Source organism: Phascolarctos cinereus, unplaced genomic scaffold, assembly GCF_003287225.1.
Source record: "Phascolarctos cinereus isolate Bilbo 61053 unplaced genomic scaffold, phaCin_HiC Scaffold_2;HRSCAF=192, whole genome shotgun sequence".
In the NCBI taxonomy this organism is placed as follows: domain Eukaryota; kingdom Metazoa; phylum Chordata; class Mammalia; order Diprotodontia; family Phascolarctidae; genus Phascolarctos; species Phascolarctos cinereus.
The window spans coordinates 159,521,439-159,544,877 of NW_027555625.1; the positions used below are offsets into that span (position 1 = coordinate 159,521,439).

The 23,439-nt window shown below is 39.1% G+C and overlaps 1 protein-coding gene across 1 annotated transcript; it reads left to right on the top strand.

Moving 5' to 3' along the window:
- The first annotated feature begins 1,551 nt into the window (after nucleotides 1-1,551).
- On the top strand, nucleotides 1,552-17,102 carry RBBP9 (RB binding protein 9, serine hydrolase). The gene is made up of 6 exons (XM_020986594.2): nucleotides 1,552-1,636; nucleotides 8,022-8,182; nucleotides 11,538-11,580; nucleotides 12,425-12,530; nucleotides 15,669-15,754; nucleotides 16,783-17,102. Exons 2-6 carry the CDS (start codon nucleotides 8,081-8,083, stop codon nucleotides 17,007-17,009), a joined length of 564 nt encoding a protein of 187 aa, XP_020842253.1. The 5' UTR covers nucleotides 1,552-1,636; nucleotides 8,022-8,080; the 3' UTR covers nucleotides 17,010-17,102.
- The last annotated feature ends 6,337 nt before the right edge of the window (nucleotides 17,103-23,439 follow it).

Consider the following 23,439-nt stretch of genomic DNA (forward strand, 5'->3'; position numbering starts at 1 on the left):
TTTATTCCAAGAAAATGAACATGCATGTGGAACCCAAAGGGTTCCCAGTCCTTACAGAAGTTTACTTTTTTATAATAGCAGGACAAAGGGAGGAAGGAATACTAGGAAGGGACATCACATGGGAGGGGGAACAGTGCAGCAAAGGTGGGAAAAAAGACAAGACCATTCCCCATGGGGAAAAGCAAGGTGATGGCAAAAGCCTTATTCTTTTCCCTTGGGAACTTCTAGACTATGAAGACAGGAGAGTCTGTTTATTTGCAAAGGACCCCAGCTGCACAAGCATTATCCTGGCCTGTACAGAGTGCCTCCCAAACACACACAGGGAGCCCAGCTTGGGATACAACAACAAATTATTTCAGCTCAGGAGGAGTTTCATCCTTGACACATTCAGGGCCTCCTGCATGCTCTGGATCCAATGCTTCTGGAAAATATGGCAACTCAAAAAGACAAGTTCAGGGGACCCCTTAATAAAATACAGCTTTGACTATGTAATAAGGGAGCTGCCTTCAGCACAAATACTTTCCTCACTTTGATTTGTCCAGAGGCACTCAGCTAGTAAATGTCAAAGGCAAGATTTGAAGGACTTTCTGACCACAAATCTATTATACATTCTATTCACAGTACTGCTCTCTCTATCAGGTGGTAGGCATTAAAGCAATAGTGGAAAATAACCTACACAAATCAGAGGATGATTTTCAGAATTATTTTTATTTTTCAAATGAGTTGGCTATTTTGAGTCAACTCACAAAGCAAACTAAAAAGCCAATTTTTTTTCAAATGATGGTATGCTCATAAAATGTTTGTGCAACACATTAGAAAAACACAGCAAAGTAAAATCCTATGGACTAACATCATAATTGCATTATGTCTGTATATGCTGTTGACAAACAAACTTGAATAGGTGAAGTTTTACTTAGTTGCTCTATCTCAGAAAAGCATACTATGTAAACACCAGTCACCATTACTAAGACTAAACTCTCTTAAGGGCAGATCTTGAGAAAGATAAATCCTTTTTCAGGCCTCAGATCCCGGTTAGAAGTGACTTCATTGTTCCTGGAACTTACAACCATTAAGCAAACAATTCAGTCCAGGTAATTCACCTGGTAGTTTCTTAAATAAACAAAATTTAAAGGTGACCTTCTCAGAAATGTCTCAGATTCCAGGGCTTGCTTTCACTGAAAATCTGGGTTGCTAGTCATAAATGACTGCTCTGATTGCGACATCTGGAAAGAATAAATTATGAGCCAATGTGGGAAAGCCCTCACCTTCTTTCCTTATGAGAATTCTTACCACATAACAATATCAGTGTTCTGTGCCTTGCTATTTCTATTCTTACAAGTACAGATATACTCACTTTCAAATCTAATAAAGTTCATTTACACGATTTGTTAACTTCAGAAAAAAAGTTTAACTTCATGATTCACAGTAGGTTCCTTTGTGAAGAAGCAAGATTTTGCTGCATTTTCCTGGAAGGAAGTATTTATTAAGCCATCTACTATGTGCCAAACACTGTAGAAATATCTCATGTGAGTCTCACAGCAATCCTGGGAAGTAGATGTCACTATTATTCCTATATTACAATTGAGGAAACTGAAGCTGAGAGAGATTAAATGACTCATTCAGGGTCACACAGCTGGTAAGTATCTGACTTTTTAAAATAATGGACTTTTCTGACTCCAGGACCAGCCTTCTCTCCACTGAACCCTCTAAGCTACTTGGTCTAGTTATTTCGGTAATTTCTGCTTAGAAGGAGCATGATCTGGTGGATAAATAGGTCAGTGGACTTGTCAAGGGACTAGCCACTGTGCTGTGTGGCACTGTGCAAGCCACTTATACCTCTCTGTACTTCAATTTTCTCATCTGCAAAATGAGGGAGAGAGGCTCCCCATTCTCAAAGGTCCCTTCTGAGTCTCAGTCTATGAATCTGATCTAACTCTGTTTCATTTCAAAACATATACCGGGATCTACTGCAGTCTAGTGGTAGGTCTAATAATAACAATTTGGAAGTAGTGATGAGAGTAAACGGTATTTAAAGATAGCCATGACAACTGTAATGAGCTTTGAAAATATCTGTTTTCTATTGGTATAAAAGTCACAGGTACCGTTAATTCTGGTGTGGTCTGTTGCCTACATTCATAATTGAAGGAAATGCTAAATTTTATTTAGAGGCTAGTGAAAATAGAATTATTTTTTTCCCATCCAAACTCACAAACCTTTTAAAATTCAGTATATTCCAGGTTAAGAATATCAAAAACAAAAGTCACTTAATAATTATTCAATTCTATTCTTGGCTGCTCTCCTCAAGTGTATTTTTAAAGTAATACAAGGCAACTTCCCTGATGTCTTAATCCCTTGCAAATATGGAAAAGACCAGATATATTTTTTGTTTTAAATTTGATCACCACCATTAATCCATTTCCCCCAGGCCTTACTTAGCTTTCTATTCTTGACCTCTCAAACATTTTCCAAAAGAGAAAAATCTGGAAAAAGTTTTGGCTGGAGAAATATTTTTCTTAATATTTTCAGTTGAACTAAAAAGGAGGCTTTTAAAAATATGCTTCCACAAAAGAAGGGATAGATTATAATAGGAAAGATTGATTGTATGGGGGAAGATCATGTCAAACATAGGGGATGGCATGCAGAAAGATAGAGAAGAGGGCAGGTGCAGGATGAACCTAAGAAATACTGAGTCATACAGTTTAGAAAGAACATAGAATTCTTTAAGCCAATATATGATATATGATAAGTCAGGAAAGGTAGGTTGGAGACAGATTGTGGAAAGCCTTGAGTGCCAGGCTAATTTGCCTTGGTTTTGTCAGTATGGCTTCATCAAGAACAAGTCATACCATACTAATTTTATTTCTGTTATTGGCAGGATCACTAAATTGATGCTCTCATCAGAGTAACCTGGTAGCGACAAAGTGGACCTTTGAGTCAGAAAGACCTGGGTTCAAATCTTCCTACTGAATGTGTGACCCTGTACAAGTCACTCAATTTCTAAATTTTTGTCTTGCCACTGGACTTTGATGACTCTAGAGAAGAGAGTGAGGCTGACAACTTGGCCTCTCTTAAATACAATTCATGAGCAAATCAAGAAATCACCCTTGTCGTATCATTGGTCCTCTTCAAAAATGAAGGAGCAAGAGGCAGCTAGATGACACAGTGGATAGAGCACCTGGAGTCAGGAAGACCTGAGCTCAAATTCGGCCTCAGACACATAACACTCACTAGCTATGTGACCCTGGGCAAGTCACTTAACCCTGATTGCCTTATTTCCCGCCCCCCCCAGAAAAAAAAATGAAGGAGCAACAACAACAACTAACTTAGAGGAAACTCTCAAAGATTTTAAGTTGCAGAAGAAGTGCAGATATGCATGGGTAGAGAGAGTGCCCTCATCTGGCAGTTCTCTATGCCAATGAAATCATAGGTCCAATCTTTAACCCTAGGTACTAAACTGATAGACCAAGGATCACAAGATCATAATTCAGACCTAGGAGGGACTCAGAAGTCATCTAGTCCAACTCCTTCATTTTACAAATGAGGAAACTTAGTCTCCAATAGAGGTTATGTGACTTGACCAAGAATGCAGGGAGTAAGGGGCAGGATTTGAACTCAAGTCATCTGACTAAAATAAAATACTATTTCTACTGCACTATACTGAATGATACCATTTGTTTAGATTTTAGCAAAGCATTTGATAAAATTTCTTGAGTTATTTTTTGTGGGGAAAATGGAATGATGTGGATTACATTAGTGGTGTCAAATTCAAATAGAAACAGAACCACTAAACTGTATATAAGAATCCTTGCAAGTTGCATATATCTTAGAAAAGCCACATACTACAAAATATTAATGTTAAAAAAAAAGAAAACACATGTTAACACTATTAATATTCTATTATATTTTTATTTTGTTAAATATTTCTCAATTATATTTTAATCTGGTTCAGGTGGCACTTAGGACTTTTGGAAGCAACACATGGCTGTAGGCAGCATGTCTGATACTTCTGGACTAGACAATTTTAAACTGGACTCGTCATAAATAGTTCAATGTCAACTTATAAGGCAGTCTCTCCAGTGGAGGTCTTCATGGATCTATATTTGTCTCTGCGCTATTTAATATTTTAATAAATGACTTAGGGGTGTAGAGGGAAAGTTATCAAATCTGGAGATAACACAAAACTGGGAGGCATAGTTAGCCCACTTAATGACAGAGTAACGATTCAAAAGCATAAAAAAAATTGATCTGTATCAAATAAAATGAAATGTAACAGGGCTAAATGTAAACTCTTACACAGGGCTGTAAATGTAAACTTTTACAAAGGGCTAAATGTATACTCTTAAATAGATTTTTAAAAATCTATTTCACAAGTACAAATGGGGGAGATGTGTCCAGACAACAGTTTGTCTGAAAAGGATTATAATGGCCTCTATAAACTTGACATGAGTTAGTCATGTGATATGGCAGCCTAGATAACCAAAGCAATCTTAGGTTGTACCATTTCTCTTCTAGCTTCTACGAATGAGGATGTGAGAGTCCACTCTGTTCTGCCTTGGTTAGAGAACATCTGGAGTACAGGAGGCATTGTAATACAGTGGAAAGAGTATTGGGTCTGGAGTGAAAGGATTTGGGTTCAAACCCTACCTCTGACATTTAATACCTTTGTGACCTTATGCAAGTCAGTTAAATTTCCTGAACTTCTGTTTCCTCATCTATAATATGAGATCAAACTACAGCTCTCTATCTATAAGCCTATGAGTATCAAATTTAGTTCTGACCTTCACAATTTAATTTCAATTTTTATCTCTTGCTTCCTTTCTTCTATCCACTGTCAAAGTACTTGAAGCCAAGATTTTTTTTAAAAAAATCTATTTGTACTTAATGTGCAGTTACTCCTTTCTTTTTGGTTTAACTCCTGAGACTTTTCTTACTCCATAGTATTTCTTCATTGTATTAGGAGTTTTCTTCTCTACTCATGTCTCCAGCCTTAGTTTCTGGATTGGGAGTTAATTAATGTCAGTACCATCTTTTGCCCCTTCTTGCACTCTTGGATGGGGTGGCAATGCTCTGGTCTTATTTCCTCTGAAGTTTGGATAGTGGTATTCCTGGCCTGACACAGTAATGGCTGGGATGGCTAGTTCCTGTTCCCTTTCCCTGACTTTTCCCTCAATTCTGGCCTGTGACACACAGCTAGGATCAAGCTATACCCTCTGCCATAATCCTAGGCTTCTGCCTCCTTCTCCTGCCTAACACAGGCACTGGCCTGTATTTATCTCCATCTTTGACTCTTTCACCTTTGATAATCACCCACTTGGAGTTGATTTTGCCCCCTGAAGCAGCCCTGAAAGGTCCCAACTAGATTTTTAAGATAATGCTGGCTGTAAGCTTCCTGGAGGACACTGGGTTGCCTTTACCTCATCCAATTTCCTTTATCCACCTTTATCTCCTTGGCCAGTCACCTACTGGGAGCTGCCTCTGTCCCCTGCTATGGCTCCAACAGGTTATCAGAAGTTATTCTGACTTGCTCTTCTTGGAGAATTAAAGTTCTTTAAGGCCTGCCCCTTAAAGTGTAGAGGGAAAGTTTATCAAAGTTTATCACATACTGCCTGTTTTTAAGCAGGGGAGTGATATACTCACATCTACGCATTTTGAAGAATACTCCGGTAGTAGGGTGAAGGATAAAAGAGTGAAAGGAGAAAGAGATTGTAGGCCAGAAAACTAGTTGGGCCACCTTTGTAATAGTCCAAGCAAACGTAATGAAGGCCTGAATTGACTGCAGTAAGAGTAGAAAGAAGGGATAAGTTTGAGAGATATCACAGAGCTAGAATGAAGCAGATTTAGTAACTGATTGGATATGGGGGAGGGAGGCAGGGTGAGGGAGATAGAAGCGCAAAAGATGACTAGTCCATAAAATGGATATAAGCTTTAATATCGTCTTTTTGCTATACAGGCACTTTCCAGGCTTCAATTAGTAATAGCTATGCCTCTGGCATAAAGCATAAAGAAATGAATAATAAAACCAAGGGGATGTTTAATTTGTTGCTATGCTAACAGATGCTCTAGGATCGAAAAGAAAAAAAATATTCCAGCCTGTTCTGCTATAACGTGACATATGCATTAAAAATCACCACAAAAGTCACACAATAAAAACCACAGCCCTTACACAGAAAATAGGGTTGGGGGACAAAACTCAAAAATATCATTAGTGTTACATTAAAAAGACAGGAACAAGATAAAAATGGTAGTAAATTTTTATACATGTTAAGTGGTTAAGAAATACATAAATACCATGATAAATAGTAGCAGGATCCACAGAGATACCATTTAGCCTACATTTAAGTTGAGCTATGGTACAATGATCTCAGCTATAGTTGAGGGCAGTGGAAACTCCAGGACTTAGAGGCCAGGGCCTCAGTCAAGGCTGAAGTTGTGAGTGATTGGGGAGGAATTCCTGGGTTCAGTTGTCAACTTTCCTCTGCCCACTACTGCAACAAAAGATATACAATAAATATGGCATTTTACCTTGAAAAAAGAACAGAAGTTTGCTTGTGGATGTGGGAGTCAGAAGGGTTGCAGCTTGTGAGTTACTGTGAAGTGGTGGAAGGAGAGTTATCTGAAATTGGGTGCACAGTTGTAACAACAAATGTGGATGTGTGCTTCACTGTCCTCTTGTCTTTGTGAGATGAAATTGGGAACGAGCAGACCAAAATTCATTATGCTCAAATTGTTTCCTAATATATCAATCACATTGGAACAAATCAGCATTTTAAAAACAATCATTTTAGCAGAACTGACTAAGAAAGAAGTCTTTAGCAAGAGAAAAATACAAGCTATATGTGAAGAAGAGAGGCAGTTGTGATTTAGTATAGAGTCACCAAGAAGTAGGGTTAAGTCCCAGCTCTGATACATGCTGGTTCCTTGACCCAGGGCAAGTCACTTAACTTGTCAGAGCTACGCAATTCAAAGTCTAGAAGGGGGATGGCTTTTACTGGCAGAGTCCCCTCAACTGGGAATTCCCTATTTTAATGAAATCACAAGTCCAGTTCCTATTCTTTTATTTTAAGGAAGATAGAAATTTAGTTTTATGTCAGCAAGATACTAGAGATAATAACAGCAATAGCAACAGTCATTTAATAGACTTCTAAAATTTGCAAGAAGGCAATGTTGTATAGTGGGAGCATTGTAGTCAGAAGCATATGACTTCAAAACTTGCCACTGGTACCTACCAGCTAGCTGTGTCACCATAGGCGAGTTGCTGAACCTCAGGCAACTCTCTAAGACTATAAGTTATAATTATATTGCCACCTGCCAAATGGAGGGATTTTCCACACCAATAAAATCACAAAAATACTAGTACTATAGCTAATATCACTGATATAAAGTTTGCAAAGTGCTTTACATAGATTGTCTTCAAAAAGCCCTCTGAAGGAAGTAGGATGGGTTTTTTTTTAATTGTCATTTTACAGATGGAGATCTGAGACTAAGAGACTGTAAGTGACTTATCAAAGAACTGGTAAGTGATCATAGGATCATGGAGCTGGAAGGAAACACAGACGCCATCTAGGGCTGCCATATATTAATTGCAGCCTAACTTCAATCAATTTACAAGGCAAAATATAAACTTTTCATCATATGTGACAGGTTCTTCTCTTGTCACTAGCAGGAAAATATTGTGTCAATAGTTCTTGACATGACCTTAATTTCAAACTACCCGTTACTGTACTTTAAAAAAAATTTTTATTTAACATTGATTTTTAAAATGTTGAGTTCCAAATTTTCTCCTTTCCTCAAGTCCTTCCCCCACCCATTGAAAAAGCAAGCAATATACCTGTTATACATGTGAAGTGATGCAAAACATATTTCCATATTAGCCATGTTTTTTTTAAAAAGTGAAAAAATATGCTTTCATTACCATACTTTGAACTGAAAAGTCTTTAGCTAGAGTGCTAATATTTCTAGGACCTACTGCTGCAAAGACTACAAGTCCCATGATGCCTTATGATCCTACCCTCTCGTGATAGGTACAGCCTTCCTCAGTGGAGAAATAGACGTGCGCTGGAGAGAAACATTCCCAGTTGGGATGATGGTTTCTCCTAGCAAGGCTGTGATCGTTCCTGGGAACGGAGGAGGTGATGTAGTGACCCATGGTTGGTATGGATGGGTGAAAAAGAGACTGGAAAAGGTAAGACTCTAGGAAATGTCTGTTTTTTTCTTTAAGAATTTTACTCCCCTCCTAGCTCAGTCCAAGGAGAGTTGTGGACTAGTCACAGGCAAACAATTACCTGTATTTTCAGCTTTCTCCACTGCTCCCCTTATTTTCTTCCTGCATGTCCCATTTATGTGTTTATTTTGAGACAGGGAGAAATACTTGCTGGTAATGCTTTTTTTCCCCCCAGAAACATTTCTGCCCCCAAAACTTTGCTGAAGACTACATATGTCGAGACCTAAATGGTTTCCCCTTTGAAATAATCATCATAATGACTCATATTTATAGAGTGCTTCACAGTTTAGAGAAATCCAATGAGGTACATAGTAAAACTGTTACTACCTCCCATTTCACAGGTAAGGAAACTGAGCCTCAGAAAAGGTGAGTGACCTGCCTAAGGTCAACTTGTCAAGTAAATGGTGAGGAATCAGGACTTGAATTCAGGTTTCCTGGATGGCTTGCTTGAAGATTGTGGTCAAATCCCACCTCCTTTTGCAGGCAGTCTTTTTCAGTTCCCCTTTAATGCTAGGGCCTTCTTTCAAAGAATACTTACCGTTTACGCTGTATGAACTTTTTTTTTTTTTACATATTCCCTTTCCCTCCCCACCCCCCATTAGAACATGAGCTCCTCGAGGGCAGGGACATTTTGGCCTTTCGGCACCTGTCACACAGCAAAGGCTTAATAAACGATTGTTGATTGTCTCCACTGCATCCTGCTAAGGAAAGCAGAACAACTCTTTTACTCAGCCCAGTCTAGTCCACTGAGATCTGGTAGTAACCCAGACACTACCTCCCCTTTGCCTCTTTGCTCAGCCTTTTCATTTTCTCCTCGCACCTCTCAAGTCTCCTCAGTCTCAGCCCTTCTTCCCCAATGAGAGTATGAAGTATTTGTCTCCTTCAGGCTGCCTGAAGTTTTAATAAGCTGTGAAGCTTTCTCGCCTAAATAGTGCAGGGTTCCCCAGAAGTCTTAGTGTAGTTTTAAGCTGTTAAAGCTTGGGACACACTGTACTTTGCTAATACTTCTCTAATGAACCTGTCCTTGTTCTATTTGTGTATGTATTACATCCACCTACTAGTGGTAAGTGCTGTCAGGGCAGGAACTATTATTGTTTTCCTATCCCTAACCCTGAGCACAATGTTCATAAATATTTAATGGAATTACCTACTTTAAGCATATAGAGTTTTTAGTGCAATTTCAGACGTAACTGAAAAGTGGAGACAGAGGCACTAACAAAAATACAGAACTAGGAGTGACTTGACTGTTTTGATCAATGCAATGATCCAAGGGAATTCTGAGGAACTTAGGATAAAACATAATGAAATGTGCTATCTACCTCCAGAGATAGAACTTAGAGAAGCTGAGAGCAGATTGAAGCATAATTTTTTCACTTTATTTTTCTTGCTTTTTTTTTAACAACGTGGCTAACATGGAAGTATGTTTTGTGTGATTTCAAATGTATAATTGATATCACATTTCTTGCCTTCTTGGCACTCAAAAAATTTTAAATAAATGTTGAAAATAAATAGTAAATTTATTTTTAAAAAAATACAGAGCTGGTGCTGCTCAAAAGGCTGGCTTATCTTCTTGGAGAGTCTGTCGAGGGTGCCTCAACTTTCTACATCAGAAGTTTAGTTCAGTCCACCATATTTTGCCTATCCCAGAGCAGCTGTCAGTTTAGTTCAGGGTTAATCAATACAGTCCCCTATTTCATGTGTATGAGTACTGATTAGCTAGAGAGTATCCTGACCAGGGTGAAGGGCTTTGAGTTCATGCCACATGAAAATCAGTTGAAAGAACTGGGGATGTTTAGACTGAGAGAAAACATGAGAACTGTCTTCCAAGCAATTTAAAGGGTCATCATATGGCACTGGAACCATTCTCTTTGGCTCCAGAAGGCAGAACTAGAAGCATGAGTGGAAACTGCAGAGAGGTACCTTGATGTAAAGAAAAACTTCAAAACAACTGGAACTATCCAAACATGGAATGGGCTGCCATGAAAGGTAATAGGCTCCTCCTAATTGGAGGTCTTTTTTAAAATTTTTAAATTTCCCCCCCACCAAAGTTCTTAAATTTATTTATTTTTAGTTTTAACATTCACTTCCACAAGATTTTGAGTTCCAAATTTTCACCCCATCTCACCCCTACCCCTACCCCAAGATGGCATGCATTCTGAATACCCCTTCCCCTATTCTGCCCTCCCTTCTGTCTCCCCCTCCCTTCCTTATCCCCTTCCCCTTCTATTTTCCTATAGGGCAGGATAGATTTCTGTACCTCATTTCCTATATTCCTTATTTCCTAGTTGCATGTGAAAACATTTTTTTAAAAATATGTGTTTTTAAAACTTTGGGTTCCAAATTTTCTCCCTCCCTCCCCACCCACCCTCATTGAAAAGGCAAGCAACTCAATACAGGTTATACATGTGCAGTTATGCAAAACACTTCCATAGTAGTCATGTTGTGAAAAACTAACTCTATTTCCCTTAATCCTACTCTGCCCCCCATTTATTCTATTCTTTTGACTCTGTCCCTCCTCAGAAGTGTTTGCTTCTGATTACCCCCTCTCCCAATCTGCCCTCCCCTCTATCATCCCCCTGCTCTCTTGTCCCCCTTCCGCCCCAGTTTTCCTGTAGGGTAAGATAGATTTCCATATCCACTAATTGGAGGTCTTTAAGTAGAAGTTTTAGAGGGAATCATTTTCCAGTTACAAGTTGGATTAGATGGATTCAGATATCTTCCAACTCTGAAATTCGGTGGGTGAGTGAGTGAGTGAGTGTGTGTGTGTGTGTGTGTGTGCGTGTGTGTGTTCTGCGCCAGGCCTGACCTCAGAATTGTTCAGCTGTTAGGTTCAAAACTGGAATGAAATATATATAGCCCAGCTAACACTTAACAAAAAGAGGTTTACTTAACAGTAGATAGAAAGGACAGTGAACAAGGAGAGAGAATTGATTCAGGTGGGCACAGGTTCCCTGCCTCCAAATTTGTCAGGGTAGTATGCCTGGTTGGAAGTATTTCAAGCCTGAGAAGCCCTCAACTACTAGGCCTTTGTACTTAGGCAACCAAGAAGCTACTTCTACAGTTTGAGCCTTAGTGTCCTGGACCAATTAAATCTTAAGGATGATTTCATTACCTTTTAGGGAAAAATACCAGCTTACGTGTCATTCCTACCATAGCATGTGTATCCCCTCCTTGCACCTAACCGATGTTTGTTACACTGTAGACATTAATAAATGATCAAATGAATTGATAATAGTAACATCAAAAAAACATGTATTATGGAAATTATCTAGTATTAACTAATCAAGTTGGTTCCTTTGATATCTTTCTTTTGTAGATACCTGACTTCCAATGTTTATCTCAAAATATGCCTGACCCAAGTAAGTTTTTTATTAAAAAAAAATCCCTTTATCTTTTTTCATTTTTTTTCTCATCACAGGCACAGGAATGACATAAGAGAAGCAAAAGTATAATATTAATTTCCTAAGAACAGATGGTTCTAAGAGGGATGAGTTTTGAATTTCTTTAAGGACAATTATCACTGAGCCATGAGGCAAAATTCAATTTTCTACTTTTTCTTGAGCTTGGTTTTTCATTCCATACTTTCATAATAATTTCTCAGAGAAATACCTTTTTTCCCCCTCTTTGGTGAGGCAATTGGGATTAAGCGACTTGCCCAGGATTACACAGCTAACAAGTGTCAAGTGTCTGAGGCCAGACTGAATTCAGGTCTTGACTGCAAGGCCAGAGCTCTATCCACGCACCACCTAGCCGCCCCTGAGATATACCTTTCTGAAAGTCTCATTTCCATGAGGAATAAAAGAAATGATACTTGGGGAGACTACATGTTTGAGAGGGTACTTAAAAAGTAAACTACTACTTATATACTGACTATGCTGCTGTATGTTTTCCTAATATTATGAGAATTTTTGAACAGCCTGTTTCCTTGACCTGTGGCTATTGGTTTCTCATGAGAACACAGTAAAATAAAACCACCTGCCAGATCACACTTATCAAACTGTCTAGCACCAACAAATCCTTTGGCTCTGATCCCATGTCCTGATTTGTGTCTAATATATAGACCTTCTTTTTGGAAATTACTATGCAGTTTTAAGAGTTTATGAAACTCTATACTACACTTGCTGAAAAGTATAGCATGATCTTAACAGACTGTAATTATCACTATCAAGTAATGTTAAATTTCATCTATCTGCTTAAAATCAGTTGTAGCTCGAGAAAGTATTTGGCTGCCTTTTATGGAGTCTGAGTTCCAATGTGATGAGAAGACAATCATCATAGGACACAGTTCTGGTGCCATTGCTGCCATGAGGTATGAATGCTTGTAAAATAGTTCATGGTTATTATCCACACCTACAAAAGTACGCCTGAAATTCTTCTGCTTGCCTGCCTTTTTGCACCTTAAGCTTTTTGTTTCTGTTGGCATTTAAAGTCCTAGACAATTGGGCTTTAACCTACCTGTCCCAGCCCTATCCTCTCTCCTCCATGTACTTTTTGGTTCAGTCAAAATCACATTCTTGCTATTTCTCAGACTGCCATTCCATTTTCCATCTTCATCCCTTTGAACAGGCTGTCTCCTATGCCTGGAATGCACTCCCTTCTCACCTGCTATTCTGTAGCTATAATAGAAAAGGGAAATTGGAGTAGTAACACCTCCACATAGTTACCCCTACAGCAGTTTTCAGTTTTAATACATAAATGATAGCAGCTATCCAATCCAGCACTATCCCACACAAAGACTAGAGGATAGATAAGTAACTGGCTGGATAAGCAGTTTAGGGCTGGGTTAGTTACAGGGCTCCACCGTATTAAATGTTTTTGTTTGCTTGGCCTCTTGCATCCAGAAGCAGCTTAAAGTATCATATTAGTTCTACATTAAAGAATTGCTCACTAAATACCATAATCTTTTACTCACATCAATTCACATCAGCAGTATAATAAAAGAAGGGGTCAAATGTGAAACAATAAAATGGCAAAATGAAAATGCTAATGTGCTACAATGGGATATCTGAAAAATGAAGGAAAATGTTGCTTTTCCCAAGTCTGGCTAAACTACATTTTCTCGGAATGTTGGCCTATAACCCCCTCACAGATCCATTCTGAGGCCTCACTGTGGCACAGAGGTGATCCTGGGCTCTTTTAAACTATGCCAGTGGATCACAAGCTCTGGGAGATTCTACAAAGCCAGAAAAGCTTTGCATATTGATCTGGCAACAATATATGTCTATTTTCTGAGGGATCAGCCTAGCCAGCTTTGAGGTCTTTTCTAGGTTGACTGTAGGGCAATGAATTTTTTGTTTTCTACAACTCTTAGGAAACCTTCTTATTGCTAACTTTTGTTCTTATATGACCATTTAAAATATATTCCTTCCCTCTTCTTCACTCAAACAGCCATCCATCTCTTATAACAAAGAATAAAAAAGAGAAAAAGTAGTTTATCAATATTAACCAACACATCATTCCAGTCTTACTGTATATGTTATGTTCCACCTCCATGTCTCCCACCTCTGCAAAAAAAAGGGAGGGAATACATTCTCCTATCTCTTATTTGGGATCAAGCTTGATCTTTACTCTTGATCTTTACTCTAGTTTCTATTTTTGTTGTTCTTATTTTCTTTCTACCTGCATTGTTATAATCATGATAGGTGTTGTTTTCCTTGTTCTGTTTACTTCACTTTGTATCAATTTATATTTTCCTATGCCTCCTTGTATTCTTCATCCTTCTTTTTTTTATGACACAGTCATATTTCATTACATTCATGTATGTACCATACATTTTTGAGCCATTCCCAAATCAACTGTTGGACATCTATTTTGTTTTAGAGAGTTCTTTGCTACTAGAGAAAGTGTGGCCATAAATATTTTGGTGTACGAAGCACATTTCTTTCCATTTTTTTACCACCCTGGAGTCCTAGAAGTGGGTATTGGCCAGAGCATTGTGGGTATTTTAATCACTTTCTTATTATGATTCCAAATTGCTTTTCTGTGAACCAATGTACAGCTCCTCCTACAGTGTATAAATATGCCTGTGTTCCTGAAACTCCAAGAGTCAATGGGAATTTACTATTCCCACATTCTATGGTCTTTGCCAATTTCTAAATAGGAAGTGAAACTTCCAAGTTGTTCTGTTTTTCATTTCCTATTAGTAATGATTTTGAGCAGTCTTTCATATGCTTATTAATAGCAATTCTTTAGGGAACTCTTTGTTCCTATATCTTCATTACTCATCCCCTGGGAAATTGAATGAATGACTGAAAAAGTATTTATTAAGTGCCCACTATGTGTCAAGCACTGTGGCAAACCGGGGATACACAAACATACAATAAATATAAATTACAAAGCCTTTCCCTCTAGTTTGCATTCTGATAGGGGGAGAAAATACACATTAGTCAGTGGTGACTCTGTAGGCAAAAAGGGGCACTTTGATCCTAAAAGTTGATGGAATGGTGAGTGAGGCCACTGAGGAAAAGACCAACATACCTCTTCCAGGAATCAGTAACCGTGGAAGAGTTGATTTGAACAATGTTCTAGAAATGGAAGGAGATGGGGACGGAGTTGAAGAGGGCACCCGAGAAGCAAGGAAGCTGGTGAGACTATCCAAATGGCGGTATGAGAATAGGGAGTGAAGTGAAGCACGGCTAGAGCCTTCCCGAAATTGTGCCAGTAGAGACAGTCACAAATTAGAATCAGAAGATAGGGATGGGGGCGGTGCAGGCAAGGGCGGAACTTCTGGAGATGAAAGGGTTAAAATTTCCAGGTCAATTGCAACTGGCCATTGTTACATGTACAGGTGATCCACTGGAATTATAGAAGAACTGAGTTCTGTGTTGGTAGAGAAGGAGCTATCCTCATCAACTAAATTATCAGTCCTTGTAGTATTGAAAAAGTTAGCTTATACAAGCTATATATTTCGTTTGCTTTTTGCTAGGCAATGGGGTTAAGTGACTTGCCCAGGGTCACACAGCTGGTATCTATTAAGTGTCAGAGGCAGGATTTAAACTCAGGTCCTCCTGACTCCAGGCCAGTGCTCTAACAACTGTGCCACCTACCTGCCCCAAACCGTCTATTTCAAAAGCCCCTGAGACTGACTGAAGATAGGAGGACCCTCAGAAATACGTTTTTCAAAAGCAAATATAACTCAGTAGCCCAGGAAAGGTAGTTTGGTCACAAAAGCTATCTTAAAATTGTTAGTTGCTGAGATCTTCAGAAACCACTCCACCTATTAGTTTGCAGACAGCTTCAGACTAGCCTTTGGGTTAGGCATTCTTAGTTTCCTTCCAAGGGGGGAGTTTGGAGGGAAGGATGTAGTTCTTGTAACAAATTGTTCCATTACCGGCTTTCTGAAAACAAAGTAAAATAGATTCAAATTTTTCTTTTGGTTGGCTTTGACCAACTCCAGGAAAGAAGTGCTGTGATATAAGCTCAGTTAACACTATTTTCTTTTTCCCAGGTATGCAGAAACACATCGTGTATATGCTATCATATTAGTATCTGCATATACATCAGATTTGGGGGATGAGAATGAACAAGCAAGTGGTAATTTAGGTTTTATTCCCTTCCATCTCAACCTGCCTACAATTTCTTATTTATTTTAATCCCTATTTTCTCATTTGTCTATGCACTACTTTCAAATGTCAATCTTCAGATTTCTTATTTTCATTTACAATCCTCACTTCTTAGTTTATTTCTTCAAATATTTTCCAATTACATGTAAAATTTTTTTAATATTCATTTTTGAACGTTTTGAGTTCCAAATTCACTTCCTCCTTCCCCTCCCCTATCCCTTGAGGAGGCAAGCAATATGATATCCATTATACATGACTTCATTTCTTTTCTCATTTATCATATAGCCTCTCCTGAGAGACATGGTTAATATCAACCCTTTGCTTATGACATCTTTCACATGACAGCATAACTTAAACTCATTCAATTTTATTATACCATTCTGATAATCATGTCAAATCTGGTCCACATTGATAAAGTAACAAAAATGTATCATAATTTCCAATGCAATGAAAATAACATCAGGGCAGGTGAGGATGGAGAGAGAAAAGAAAGACCAGAAAGGCAGGGAATAAATTTGGACTTTGAGCACATAGTTGGAAGAGATGAAAATGTGAGCTATATTTCTTACTTCTTTTCCTCACCCAAGGAAGCATAGACCATAGAAAAGCTAAGCTATTATTTGAGAGAGGCTTTTGACCTTTTCGAGTGTTTCCATTTTCAGGCTGTGATACAGTATAGGAGGGCTTTAAAAAAGTCTCTCAGTGTGCAAAAATCATTTACCAATTATTCACTGAGAGGAAAGTTAGGTATTTTTAGGCACAAGCCTCTTGTATCAAGTTAGTCTACAGGTGTAGGACCCTAGTCATCTAAATAGGTTTGTGGGACCCTCATTTATGATACAGTGTCAAGCCCTATTGATTTAGTACAACAGTAGTGGATTTGGCTTATAGTCAGAAAGTTCTGGTCCTCTGTGTTTTAACTGGAGTAAAGTGTCTGGATAATACTAAAAACTGTTTTACCAGACTTAAGATAAGCTTTTTTTTCCCTGTGTTTCACAGGATACTTCAACCGTCCTTGGCAGTGGGAGAAGATCAAGTCCAATTGCCAACATATAGTACAGTTTGGGTCCACTGATGATCCTTTCCTTCCTTGGAGTGAACAGCAGGAAGTGGCCAATAAGTTGGGAGCCAAATTGCACAAATTCACAGACCGTGGCCACTTCCAAAACACTGAGTTTAATGAACTGGTCAGTGTGGTGCAGTCTATGCTGAATGTACCTACTTAGACTTGGTGAACTCTGTTAAATCTGTCATGCCCAGATCTGTACTTTATAGTGTGGACCCTCATTAAAGGACAATAAACAGCAAAGATTAAGTAACATCGCCCAAACGCTTGGCAAAAAGGAAAGCACAGTTCTTTTAATGCTCTTTTCCAGGTTTGCAATTATTCCATGGGCATGAAGCCTCTGGTGAGAGAAACAGGCAGGGAGGGGAGGCTTTAGAACCCAGGGCACAAGCAGTGCTTCTAGAAAGCAGCACCTGATTCAGGCACAGCAGTTAACCAGGAGCTATTAAGAGAGACCGTGGAGGTGATAAGCTGTTGGTGTTAGTGGGCTGCCCAATATTCTGCTGCTGTGCTGGGGAGAGTGGGAAAAGACTCCCAATGCAAACAAGGTAGCGTAGTCATAGTTGTCCTTGAGAATTCTGGGTCCCATTGTCCTGTAGAGATTTTCCATGGCTCCTACAGCACCCTTGGACTCAAAAAGGTATCCAGGATGGCGTGCTTCCTATTGTGCATATTACCTGGGAAATAGCTATAGAAATACCACTTATTTTACTGAAGGGCTTCTCAGGTCACAGGGTGGTGATGAGGACAAGCAGATGTAGTGGGGAAAAACCCTGTATTTGGTCAGAGGACCTGCTTTTGAATCTCAGTTCTGCTACTTCCAAATCTATAAAACGAGGGACTGGGTGTTCCCTAAGAAACCTTCAACCTCTAAATCTATGAGTGATGACTTGGTATGAATTTAGAACAGGCTGTGTGTATTATACTAGAGATTCATATTCACAGGGTTGGGCCACCAAGTGAAGACTTTCTGGGGTCTGCTGCACCTCATAAAAATTGTTTATGTTAAAGTGTGGAGAGGAAGATTCAAATCAGTTAAACAATTGGTCCCTGGAAGTACTAAAGTTTATCTCTCAGCCTAACAGTACAGGAGTGATTAAGAAATGTGTGCTAAGTGAATGGCTATAAAGACATAAGGACTAAAATAGGTGAACACAATTTTAAAAGGAAAAACAGTTAGTGAGAAGACACTGATAGAGGTAGTTCCACTGGGATTTGTTACCAGAGTCTTGCATTTTATGAGAAGGATTTCATCAGCACAATGATCTTTAGTTGCCCACACATACTGTAATCCTTAACTTGGGCTCAGGCACTTGCCAGAGCCACTCAGGGGTTAAGTGACCTGCCCAGGGTGACATGGGTTGTACCAGTGGGGTGTGGGAAATGAGTTTGATCCTAGGTCTTGACTTCAGTTCCAGCACAGTATTCACTAGATAGTACTGCCTCGTATCTTTGTTCAAGAACCTTCACTCAACATCAATGCATCTTGAGTTTTCTGCTTTGTATAAGTAATTCTTGGGCAGTTAGGTGATAGTAGATAGAGCACTGGGCCTGGAGTGAGGAAGATTCCTCTTCCTGAGTTCAAATTTGGCCTCATACGCTTATTAGCTGTGTGACCCTGGGCAAGTCACTTAATCCTGTTTGCCTCAGTTTCCTCATCTGTAAAATGAGCTGGATGGAAATGGCAAACCACTCCAGTATCTTTGCCAAGAAAGCCCCAAATGGGGTCATGAAGAGTTGGATACAACTGAAAACAACAATAAGTAATTATAGTGGTTCTTAGTCTGGACCTCTAGCTGGCCCCAAGATTTTTGCCTCCTTCAAAGACCAAGTACACTGTATAGTTTTGGCTTGACTACAGCCTCACCAAGTAGTATTTTTTTTGGTTCTCATATAACATTTAAGTGTGGACAGATCTTTTTGGAAGACAGGATGTGGTTTTCTTTTGCAAAAGAAATTTGGACTATTGTGCTTGATATTCCAGTGTCATTCAAGGCATTAGTGGGAATCTCCACATTATTTTATGTTTTCATGGACTGCCAGATTCTTTGTAACACACCATTTTGTTATATGCATCATTTTTAGGGGTGGCGAGAGCACATGGTGCTGTAGTGGATAGAGCACTTCACTCAGAACTATGAGACCTGGGTTCAAATCCTAATCTCTAGCATTTACTATCTATGTGACCTTGAACAAATCACTTAAATTCCCTGGGCTCAGCTTCCTCATCTGTAAAATGAGGGGTTTGGGCTAGACATTTCGTAAGACACATTCCAGTGATCTATGATCCAGTGAATCTGCAGACAATCAGAGACTATTCTAAGAATGAATACATCCACAAATTGTGACACCTTAATGAAAAACAAATTAGATTCATCTTTTGGAATTCAATTCTCAAGCTACTGTTTAGCATTTATATAGATTTTGCTTGAATCTTCCTCGTAAACCCTTAATGAACTACGCTGGGATCATAGGCTCTCTGCATTATAATGGGCATTTGATGATAGCTAATGAAAGAACATCCTCAACAGCAGCTTTGGAAGATTGGTTATACAACTTACTCAAATACTTTTCATAATGAGCTCATTACTTTTCAGGGCAGCCCATTCCATTGTTCCAAAGTCCTTTTTGTTAGAAAGTTTTTGCTTATATTGAATTGAACACTACCTCCCTGTAACTTCTACTCATTGGCCTTAGTTCTGTTCTCTGGAGCTACAGGAAACAAGTATACTTCCTTTTTCTTATGATAGCACTTCAGCTATTTGAAGACAGCAGTCATGTACACTCTACACAGTTAATGAACATTATCAAGACCACTGTATGCAAAGACTCTGCTAGTTTACAAAAGTAGTACTTCATTTTACAAAGCTTGGTCCAATTCTATATACTCAGAAGCTCTGGTGTTCTCCTGTTGCCAGACTTGTATCTACTGCCCCCTACAGAGTGAAGGTGGTTGTACTCTTTAAGACTATATAGGAGAACAGAACATTTTTCCATAAGACCTTGGTTCAAGCCTCAGAGTTTTGTCTTAGGTTTTTTTCCCCATAAATTTTTTTTCCTTTTTTGCAATAGAGGTGCTACACTTCCTAGTCTTCCCCCAGTCCCACTTTTTTTTCCCCACCAGGGTCTGTTTTATTGCCTCCCCTTACTGGTATTGCCCTGGTGCCACCCATTCTCCCAGCCTAGTGATCTCACCAAGTCAGGCTTCTAATTCTTTCCTTCATGCCAATGGACTTAGAATGTATAGTTCTTCATAGATTTAGGGTTTTTTAAAGGTATTTTCTCTAGTAATCTACAAGAGAAAATATAGTAGTTTAGACTAATTAACAAAATGGGACAAGTTACAGATTTATAAAAGTCACAAACTATGCCTCTGGAGTCAGAAGACATGGGTTCAGGGTTCAAATATTTCCTCTGATACTTAATACCTATGTGACCCTCACTTAACATTTCTGGGCTTCAGTTTCCTAATTTGTAAAATAAGGGGTCAGAGAGTAATGAATAATATGGGAGTATTGAATAATATGAGGTCCCTTTCAGCTCTGAGGCTGATTTTATGGTCTTAAAAATGAATCTAGTCAGGCAGCTAGGTGGCGCAGTGGATACAGCACTGGCCCTGAAGTCAGGAGGACCTGAGTCAAATCCAGCCTCAGACCAAACACTTGACACTAGCTGTGTGACCCTGGGCAAGTCACTTAACCCCAGTTGCCTGAAAAAAATGAATCTAGTCTTTCATACCAAGGAAAATCTAAGGTTAAAACTTTTTAAATTCCCCATTTCCTGGCAATTCCATTTCTTCAATATTGTCTCTAGAATTAGCCTTGTGGTGTCCTCAGTGCCAATCGTCCACTGGCATCTCAGGATGCTCTTTTTTCTATCAGGAAGTCCAGGCTCCTTAGCTCACTGTTGTCCCTTTCGAGTTTTTCACTTTTTGCCACTCTCCTTGGCTTACTTGTTGTTCAGTTCATTTTTTAGTCGTGTCTGACTCTTCGTGACCTCTTTTGGAGTATTCTTGGCAAAGATCCTGGAATGATTTGCCATTTCTTTCTCCAGCTCATTTTACAGATAAGGAAACTGAGATGACTTGCCCAGGATAACACAACTAGCAAGTGTCTGAGGTTGTATTTGAACTCAGGTCTTCCCTACTTCAGGGCCAGCACTCTATTCACTATACCATTCCTGGCTTACTGCAGTACTTTAAAAACCCGATCCCATGAAGGAGAAAATCCACAAGACATTCCTTAATCCCTCATCCTTTCCCTTACTGCCTGATAATAGCACCCCAACCTTTTGGGTGTTTTTAAAGGGATTCATCACAAAAACTAAATAGTGAATATACAATGGAGAAGTGGGGCCTACAGCAATATGAAAATTGGATCAGTAGAGAATAAAACAGTATTCATTTACATTTCTAAGGAGATTCCCAACATCCAAATAAAGTATCTCCCTGCTTTAGGCAGGAAAGTAATTTTAGGTCTTTCCCCACCCCAGGTCAGTCAAAAGAGACTGGCTTAACAATCAACACCCAAAAAGCTAAATGGATGAGTAGATGTTGTATAGATTATGACAGGCAGTTGGACTGAATACATGTGAGTGTACATGTACTGTATAAGTAGTACAGATGGACCATGAGCTTGAAAGAAGAGGAAATATGATTGCATTTGGGAAACTACACAATGTCTTCTGGGATTTCAGCCTGTTTATTCACATAAAAGTCATCTTTTTAAGACCAGTATTCTGGAAATTCTATAGAACTATCAGTTATGGCACACCAAACTTGTAAAGAATCAAAATTATGGAGGACCCAAAGGCCAGTGGAGAGACAAATGGTGGGGTAAACAGGCTGCCAATATATTAATGATGCTTTGTGCTGAAAAAGTGTTATAAAAGAGCTCATTCAGGAAACACATAAATCAGAAAAGAAGGTGGACTGGCCACGTAGAGAGGACACATAACAGATGACAGCATAAGCAGTATACAAGAACACACAGAATATTGAGAACCCAAAAGGAAGGCTAAGACATGAGATCATAGATGTATTCAAGTATTACTTCCTCTTCCACCTAAAAATAAAATCATGCCCATTTCAAATTTTAACATTCCCTTTCCCTCTGAGTCAGTATACCAAAGTTCTTATCCAGGAAAAGGAATGTGCAGTAGTTCTGGGGGGAGAATGTTTATATCTGATATTGAAACTGAAGTTTTAAAAAAACCTATGATCACTTGGGTGGTTTCCAATTGGACCTCTTCACAGAAGTTATCCATGTCAGTCTTATGCTGGGATTAGAAGGAAAAAGGGGCTTGCCACAGAGGTTTTAATGACACACCTTTTTCACCCCAGCCTCTTTTCTGGAAGACAGTTTCCTACCACGAAAAGCTAAGGGACATTTTTCACCATCCTCAATACCCTCCATTAAAAATCACTCCAAGCTCTCCATCTGAGACCTCCTGGATAGGCCACAAAGTACTTTTTGTTAGAATCAAGGGCAATCAGAATATTGCATCTTGCCAAGTTTGCTGTAATTCAAGTCCTGTAATTCAGGAACCTCTTGTCCTGTCCCACATTTGCATATGTTAACTCAAGCTTGAGTAGAGCCATAGCGTAGAGCCACCAGAGAGCTATGTCTCAGCGTGGGAAATACGGAGGACTGTAACATTTCACATCAACATTTCTTTAGAGAATAAGTAGAAGGAAGTAGGAGTGACACTTCTCTCTCCCACCCCCACCTCCCAGGTATGAATAACACCCATATTAACTTCTTTCCTGTATACTGTATGGGAGGGGATCTATATGAGACATTTCTGGTAGAAAAAGAGCATTTGTCCTTAAATTCCAGAGTTGGAGTAGAGACTAGAGCTTCCCTACACACCAGGTTCTATCTCCTTAAACCATTATAGTCATTTATTCTTCCTCTCACTAAACTGACATCATAATTATTTGGAAATTAGTTAAAGAGTGTCTATTTGTCTTGCTTCTCCTGGACTGCCTAAGTGTTGAAATTGTATCTGTGGCTTTGAACTTGAGCCTATTACTTTGTGGTTTATGTTTTTCACTGTCATGTGCACATCAAACTCTGTGAATCCTGGGGTGGATGGAGGGAAGAATGCCTTCCTTGCCTCTCCTGCAACTAGTCTTCCAGTCCACTAATGCTTTTCTAAAAGTTGGGTTGGATTTTTCCAATGCCAAATGTTATGCTGACATGCTTATGTAACTCAGGTGTCTCACTGCTCCTGCCAAGTTGCAGTGGCATAAGCACATATGCCTGGTTTTAGCAGGTTTCATGGCTTAATTCTCTGGCTTATAGAAGTAGTATAATGATTTTGTAGTTTAGCAGAGACCTGGGTTCAAATCCTACTGTAACCTGAAACCTGACATGTCCAGAAGTGAACTTATCCTCTCCAGCAAAATACTTGCCCTTCCCACCACTAACTTTTGTTTTTTCAAGTGATAACGACTTTTCACTTAGTCACCTTTGTTATGGTTGGTTTTTCTCCCACTCTCTCTTCCCTCCCTTCAATTAGTTGCTAAATCCTGCTGATTCTATTTTATAGTGTCTTCTAATAAGGCCTTTGGGTATTAGTCTATTCTT